This window comes from Osmerus mordax, chromosome 25, assembly GCF_038355195.1.
Source record: "Osmerus mordax isolate fOsmMor3 chromosome 25, fOsmMor3.pri, whole genome shotgun sequence".
Classification (NCBI taxonomy): domain Eukaryota; kingdom Metazoa; phylum Chordata; class Actinopteri; order Osmeriformes; family Osmeridae; genus Osmerus; species Osmerus mordax.
Genome location: NC_090074.1, coordinates 2,898,395 through 2,905,894, shown reverse-complemented (window position 1 = coordinate 2,905,894; position 7,500 = coordinate 2,898,395). Strand labels below are relative to the sequence as shown.

Below are 7,500 nucleotides of genomic sequence, written 5' to 3'. Positions count from 1 at the left end.
ATCAATGAAATATTTCACCCCCGGTTTGCAATTGAACATGTCACATAAATACTATGCCTTAGAGGGTCCAGGTGTGAGAAACATACATATATGATTTGAACATGACACTGTCAGTTAGTCTCCTATGGTTAACTATATGTTAACTGCTGCTGGTTATCTATTTGTACTTTTGACAAGCCCAGCAGTTGTCTGTTGTCCTCCTAATCTATGTCAATCTGTCTTAATGAATTAAGACGGCATTTGTACTTGCGTCACATTCTGTTCATGTATGTACATTTCTCAAATAAATACTAGTTCTATACAACGTGTGTGTTCCTTTTAAACAGCTGCCTATCTTCAATTATTAATGGGGTGCCTCATGAGGGCTTCATGCAGTGAGTTTCTCTATATTGAAAGAGTTAAAACAAGCAAACTCATGATGACGGGCCAACTGGGTTAGCAGCGTAATCTTAATGCGGTGTGGTAATTGACCGTGCGCGCGCTTCGTTCGCCGGATGAGATGAGGTCATCAACGTGCGCAGTTACCAGCACTTCAGACAATGCAACTCGAGCCGATGAAGGCAGTTCTAGCATTAATACAGTAATCTGATCATTTGGGGTCGTGCATTCATTCAATTCTAGGGTTTTAGTAGTTGTAGTAGAACAACTAATCTGGAAAGAGATGGAGTCGACAGGCGAAAGTAGTCCGAAAAGCCCCGAAGAGAGAAGCACTCTCTCTGCTGCGCAGAAAAGAGCAGAAATTCGGAGGCGAAAATTGCTCATGAATTCCGAAGACAGGATGAACAGAATTGTGGGTTTCACTAAAATTGAGTCGGAAACCAACGGTAAATAAGTATTGCTTCGCTTTTTTTCTGTTTAACCGACCTCGCCTTCAATCAGCCTGAATCCACTTGCCAGCCTGTGTTAGCTGTAGCTATTTATGCTAGCCAGTCATTCGTCCCAGGCATTTTCATATCACATGAATGACGTGTATAAGAGTTGCATTAGTTAATAGAACTCTCTTGTCTTCCAATGTTTGCGTTGTCACAACAGGGGCCTCCAGGGGGGTCACAGAACCCAAGTTCCACCTGGACTTGGACGGAAGTGACGCATGGACCTCTCCGTCCTCCGCCTCACCCAGACTGTCTCCGTTCGTCCCAGAGATCTCCAGCAGCACCAGAAGCCACTCCCATAGCGCCACCCCAGAACGGAGGGGGTCCCCCCAGCCCGATAGCAGTGAGATGCTGGGGGGGGTTGGCGGTATGGGGGTGGAGGAGGAGGTTGTGGTGGGAGCAGCAGGGGTCCGTCAGAGGCCGAGGGGGGAACTGTCGTCGGACGAGCCCAATCGCTCCCCTCGTAAAGGCCTGCAGAAGTACCTGTCCCGTTTTGATGACGCAATGAAGCTCAGAGGCCAGCTGGCCGATGAGAAGCCAGCTCAGGATGGGAGTTCTGACCCGGAGGAGTTGGATTCCTTCAGGCTGTTCAGAATGGTGGGCAGCATCCTGCTCGCCATCTTCGTCAGGGTCTTTGTCTGCAAGTACCTGGTGAGTCCACGTTCGGTCGACGCTTCAGTCAGCGACTTATGTTTCATTCCAATGTCGGGCATTTAGAAAGAAACACTCATGTTCAATGTTCAGCGATTTGTTTTTCAAATGGTAGATGCTGAGAAAATGGGACGATCAAAATCAAGGAATGGTGTTTTGTTTACTAATGTTTTTTTAATTTTTTTGCAGTCAATCTTTGCTCCGTTTCTCACTCTGGAGCTGGCTTACATGGGCCTGTTCAAGTACTTTCCAAAGGTGGGTTAACAGCGATGTACGGGGGGGCATTTGAATCTCTGACCATTTGTTCTGCAGTCCGATTCTCCACCACTTAGCCATGCTAAATCTTTTTCTTTTTCATATCCCCTCTTCCTCCCTCATATCCCCTCTTCCTCCCTCTCCTCATCCTCCTCTTCCTCCCTCTCCTCTTCCTCCCTCATATCCCCTCTTCCTCCCTCTCCTCATCCTCCCTCATATCCCCTCTTCCTCCCTCTCCTCATCTTCCTCACTCTCCTCATCCTCCTCTTCCTCACTCTCCTCTTCCTCCCTCATATCCCCTCTTCCTCCCTCTTCTCATCCTCCCTCTTCCTCCCTCCTCCTCCTCTTCCTCTTCCTCCCTCCTCTTCCTCCCTCCTCCAGGTGGAGAAGAAGGTCCAGACGACGGTCCTCACAGCCGCGCTGCTCCTGTCGGGCATCCCCGCCGAGGTCATCAACCGCTCCATGGACACGTACCGGAGGATGGGCGACGTCTTCGCCGACCTCTGCATCTACTTCTTCACCTTCGTCCTCTGCCACGAGATCCTCGTGCTGATTGGCTCGGAGGAGGCGCAGTGAGGAAAGGGGGCCGCCAACCGCCGTCGTCAGAAGAAAAAAAAGGGTGTCGAAGGGTGTACCCCTGATCGTTTGCCGTGACCCCTGAACCAAACCGCCCCCCTCCATCTGCTATTCAAGCTTGGGGTTACACTACGATTTGCAAACAATATTTGGGGTGAGCTTGATTTATCCTCGCCGCTGCAGCGACACCCCTGGGACAGTCCCAGGAGTAGAAACTGAGAAATACATCAAACTCGCCTCGTTCACCAGGTCATTTCATATCCAGAGATGGAGATGGAACCTGAGGGTGAATCCTCATCTGTAGATAGCGGGCGTAAGAGAGGGTTGACATGCGTTGAGATGTGCTAACTTGTATGTGTTGACATTGGTTTGAAATATATACACTCATAGGAGCTGCTTCAAGTTACCACACAATAAGTGTTGTGACGTCCGTGTACTTTTGTGATTCTCTCCCCAGGTGAATATATATACACACATCACAGGGAGGACTGGAAATGCAATTTGCCGTTATAGATTTTTGCTGAATGTTCAAAGCCGTACTTGCACCCTTTGTAAGCCTGAATAAACAGTCAGCTTCCTGTACATGCATAACCCCGGGGCAGTTGTGTAAGAGTGTAGAAACTGTCCCGGTATTAATTTGGAAAGTGTGGGTGGGTGTGTTATTTACTGGGACTAGGTGGGGTCTTACAAGCTTTTGTGTGTCTTTGCATGAGAACTGGCCGGTGAAGCAACAGTCAAACATTGCTTTGCAATGTTTTCCTTTTTTTCTCTCTTTATTTACCTCTCTTTATCGTGTTACTTAACTGCTGATTCTACATTTTATTAAAATTAATTTATTTGGTGTGTCTGTGGCTTATGTTTGTGATTGCATTTGTGACCTTTATTGTTTGCTGTTTGGTTTCATATGTTTACAAGATAATTGTGTTCAATTACTTGAACTCTAGGTTGCTTAGTTTATGAGTGTTTACTGGTATGTGAAATACTGAATCTATTAACTAAGATAAACCTCATAATAGCTACAAAATATACTGGAATAAATGTGTGTGTAAAACAAATAAAACTCCCCCATAATCGTATATTTTGTCTTTTGTATAGAGAACCTATCCCTAAAAGACTTGACAATTTTGCGACACCGAAATGGCAATTCGTTTCATTGGAAAAAAAACGTTTGTTGGGTTAACTACGACCTCCAAGCACTAGGGCGGCGCGTGCGAGAGCGTTTGTTCACAAGCACTGTCGCATCACTCTGACGTAAATTGCGAATAACCGGGCCACACAACAACGCATGAAAACAATGTTGAAGTTTTAGCAATAAAGCTACCATAAAACATCGAGATTCAAGTAACTATTTGAACATGGGGAGAGAGTCGAGGTAAGTCAGAATTGCTCAATTAAATATCACTGCTATCTTTGTTTATTGTTCAAATAAGAAAGGATAATCCTTCCCCGTCGTGGATGTGCGAGTGCTAGCACGCTAGTCTTAGCTAACCAATGGAGTTTAGTCAGCAAGATAGGTGGAAAAGCCAATCAAGTGGCTATTATTGAGCATTTTATTTTTATGAAATGCAAATTGTCGAATGCAGTTTAGCATTGCTGGTCATTTGATCAAATACCGTTTTACATATTTTTCAGACATTACAGGAAACGCTCTGCGTCAAGAGGTCGATCGGGAAGTCGGTCTAAAAGTCGTTCCCCAGATAAACGATCAAAGAAAGATAACCGGGTAGCGAATCGCGACAGGGACCGGACTAGGCGGGAGCGGTCACGGAGTCGGGAACGACGTCGATCACGGTCTAGAGATAGGAAGCACCCAAGGTGTGTGTGTGGGTGAGATGGAGATAATCATTAACAGCGATTTGCCTATATGAGTGTGTTCTCATCTTGTTGTTGCTTGATGCAGGCGCTCCAGGAGCCGTGAGAGGAGGAGATCCCGCAGTCGCGACAGGCGGAGGTCCAAAAGTAGAAGCAGAGGACGGCGGTCACGATCAGCCAGCCCGAGCAAAAGCAGGAAGACAGAGGAAAAGTAAATGAAATACCAGGCACATTAACCCCAGTTAAGATTATTAGTCGGGTCATTTCACATTCCATAATATCATAACGTGACATCTTCAATTCCATCGTTTGCTGTAGGTCCAAAAGCAAAGAGAAGGACAATCCTGAAGGCTCCTCAGAGAAGAAAAAGATAAAAGAGGAGAAAGAGGAGGAGAAAGTTGAAGACGTGAGTCCCGCTACCAAGCAGCGTCATAAAATTAAATGCATGCATGTATGCCATGTCTCGAAACACCGACCGACCCCTCCACGCCCTCCCGATCTGTCCCCGCAGCAAGACTTCGACCAGAACAAGCTGGAGGAGGAGATGAGGAAGAGGAAGGAGCGAGTGGAGAAATGGAGAGAGGAGCAGAGGAAGAAGGCCATAGAAAACATCGGGGAGATCAAGAGAGAGCTGGAGGAGATGAAACAGGGGAAGAAGTGGAGCCTGGAGGACGACGATGGTGAGAAACGGTCGACTTTGATTTCCCTTTTCCCCCGTCGGGCATCTTTTTTCCCCCGACCTTCTCTGAAAAAAACCCTGGGTTTTAAAACGTCGCTCTGCCTTCGGTCTTCTTCTTCTTGTTTTTAGATGACGATGAGGAGGGTCCGGCTCCCGCCGACGGGGATGAAGACGAGGAGGAAGAGGAGGGAGGCGAGGGAAAGGAGCCCAAAATGAAAGAGGAGAAGGAGGACGACGAGGAGGAGGAGAAGGAGGAGGAAGAGAAGGAGAAAGAGAAGGAGACCCCTATGGAACAAGAAGCCGAAGACGAGCTGGATCCTTTGGATGCCTACATGGAGGAGGTGAAGGAGGAGGTCAAGAAGTTCAACATGGGCGCCATGAAGGGGGATAAGGTTTGTCTGGCCGTCTCCCGGAGAGCCGCCATCTTTGTTTTATTTTAAAACGTCTCTGGTTTTTACAATATGTTGGTTTCGGCTGAGGATCGCTAACAGTGTATTTGATGGATTCTCTTATTTGAAATAGAAGGGGGGGATGACCGTAACCAAGGTTATGACCGTCCTCAAGACCAAAAAAGGAATTCACACACACAAGAAGAAGGGAGAGCTGATGGAGAATGACCAGGATGCAATGGAGGTAAAGAGAGAGAGAGAGATTGAGTGTGAGAGAGAGATTGAGTGTGAGAGAGAGATTGAGTGTGAGAGAGAGCGAGAGCGAGAGAGAGAGACGAGCATTAGAGAAAGAGTTGGCTGACATTATTAGTCCTCTCTGTTCTCTGAAAAGGCCGGTCGCGGCATGACCCGATGTGACATCACTTCCTGTTCTCTTTTCAGTACTCCTCGGAGGAGGAGGAAGTGGATCTCCAGACCGCGCTGACCGGCTACCAGACCAAGCAGCGGAAGGTTCTGGAACCAGTCGACCACCAAAAGATCGAGTACGAGCCGTACCGCAAGAACTTCTACGTGGAGGTGCCAGAGCTGGGAAAGATGTCCCCGGAAGGTGTGTGTGTGTGTGTGTGTGGGAGAGAAGGGCCAAGACCCTCTTTGTGGGAGCCCCCCATGCTGACTCTATAGCTATCTAGGGAGTCAGGTGGCTGAGCGGTTAAAGAATCGGGCTAGTAATCAGAAGGTCGCTGGTTCAATTCCCGGCCGTGACAAATGACGTTGTGTCCTTGGGCAAGGCACTTCACCCTACTTGCCTCGGGGGAATGTCCCTGTACTTACTGTAAGTCGCTCTGGATAAGAGCGTCTGCTAAATGACTAAATGTAAATGTAAATCTAACCTTAACCCTGTCCCTGGTTTGGCTGGTTCACAGAGGTGAACGTGTACAGACTGGAGCTGGAGGGCATCATGGTGAAGGGGAAGGGCTGCCCCAAGCCCATCAAGTCCTGGGTTCAGTGTGGAACCTCCATGAAGATCCTCAGTGCTCTGAAAAGGTATGGGGTTCTCATGGTATTTGATAGAAATGTAGGTATGTAGTACTGTCCATGGACCCATGGGTTGAAAATAAGCCAAATTATTTGGGTGGGAAAGACAGAAAAATACCAAGCAGGTAAAAAAATAAAATAAAAAAAATCTATCAAGGGCTTGGCATCCAGAATTGTATAAAATAATGAAAACATACTAAAATAAGGTGTCTCTACCTACCGTGTTGGTTGGATGGAAGGTTCTAGACTGACAGGGTTGTTTGTGTCCCTCCAGACACAGCTATGAGAAGCCCACCCCCATCCAGGCCCAGGCCATCCCTGCCATCATGTCTGGGCGGGACCTGATCGGCATCGCCAAGACGGGCAGCGGCAAGACCATCGCCTTCCTCCTGCCCATGTACCGACACATCCTGGACCAGAGGCCCCTGGAGGAGGGCGAGGGGCCACTCTGTAAGTACATCCACCCATTCATGTATCCATGCATTAACGTGTTCATCCACCCCTTCCATACATGAATTCACCCATCCACCCGCTCATGCAGAAAAAACATAACTAGTATCTGTTCTTTAACCCTTGTGTTATCTTCGGGTCATTCTGACCCATCAGTCATTGTGACCCACCGTCGTATTGCGACAGCTTTACCGCATACAAAAACAAAGTGAAGCATTTTCTTTTAACCGTTGGGCTGTCTCAGACCCCCCACATTGCGAAGGTTAAAAGAAAATAATTTTTATCTGTTTTTGTATTGGGTAAAATTGGGTAAACACAACGATGGTTCGTTATGAACCTTTGGGTCATGTGACTCGAAGGCAGCACAAGGGAGCTCGGTGGTTAGAGCATTTGGCTGCAGATATCAATTGAGTTCAAATCCCCCTGTACGTCACTTTGAATAAAACATTTGCATCCCCCCCCCCCCAGCTGTGATCATGACCCCCACCCGCGAGCTGGCGCTGCAGATCACCAAGGAGTGTAAGAAGTTCTCCAAGCCTCTGGGACTACGTGTGGTGTGTGTGTACGGAGGCACGGGGATCAGCGAACAGGTGAATATACACACACACACACACTCATACACGCATATACACTCACACACACACACCAGCAGGCACACTGTAGCTTTAAGTATGAGTGGTGTTGATTTTAACGAGAAGCTGTAACGTGCGAATAAAAACGCAATGATAAACAATTGTATGTGATACTATCCAGGGGTATTGATAACGGTTTAGTTAGATGT

The 7,500-nt window shown here is 47.5% G+C and overlaps 2 protein-coding genes across 2 annotated transcripts; both read left to right on the top strand.

The window, feature by feature from the left end:
* The first annotated feature begins 540 nt into the window (after positions 1 to 540).
* Positions 541 to 3,430, top strand: camlg (calcium modulating ligand). Its single transcript, XM_067228782.1, has 4 exons — positions 541 to 824; positions 1,033 to 1,523; positions 1,713 to 1,778; positions 2,160 to 3,430. Exons 1-4 carry the CDS (start codon positions 662 to 664, stop codon positions 2,352 to 2,354), a joined length of 915 nt encoding a protein of 304 aa, XP_067084883.1. The 5' UTR covers positions 541 to 661; the 3' UTR covers positions 2,355 to 3,430.
* A 176-nt stretch (positions 3,431 to 3,606) lies between these two features.
* ddx46 (DEAD (Asp-Glu-Ala-Asp) box polypeptide 46) lies at positions 3,607 to 7,309 on the top strand (the record flags this gene model as incomplete). The annotated part of the gene is given in 11 exon segments (XM_067228775.1): positions 3,607 to 3,726; positions 3,987 to 4,169; positions 4,255 to 4,377; positions 4,485 to 4,572; positions 4,678 to 4,846; positions 4,975 to 5,237; positions 5,368 to 5,478; positions 5,676 to 5,841; positions 6,158 to 6,278; positions 6,544 to 6,719; positions 7,188 to 7,309. Coding segments are annotated over 11 exon segments (1,539 nt in total), but the record flags the coding sequence as incomplete, so codon positions are not given.
* Between the last annotated feature and the right edge of the window lie 191 nt (positions 7,310 to 7,500).

Bases quoted from the DNA above. Each gene is read 5' to 3' on its own strand.
- camlg (XM_067228782.1), top strand. From the start codon at position 662: ATGGAGTCGACAGGCGAAAGTAGTCCGAAAAGCCCCGAAGAGAGAAGC. The intron at 825-1,032 runs GTAAATAAGTAT...TTGTCACAACAG, and splicing joins AATTGAGTCGGAAACCAACG to GGGCCTCCAGGGGGGTCACA. The intron at 1,524-1,712 runs GTGAGTCCACGT...ATTTTTTTGCAG, and splicing joins TCTTTGTCTGCAAGTACCTG to TCAATCTTTGCTCCGTTTCT.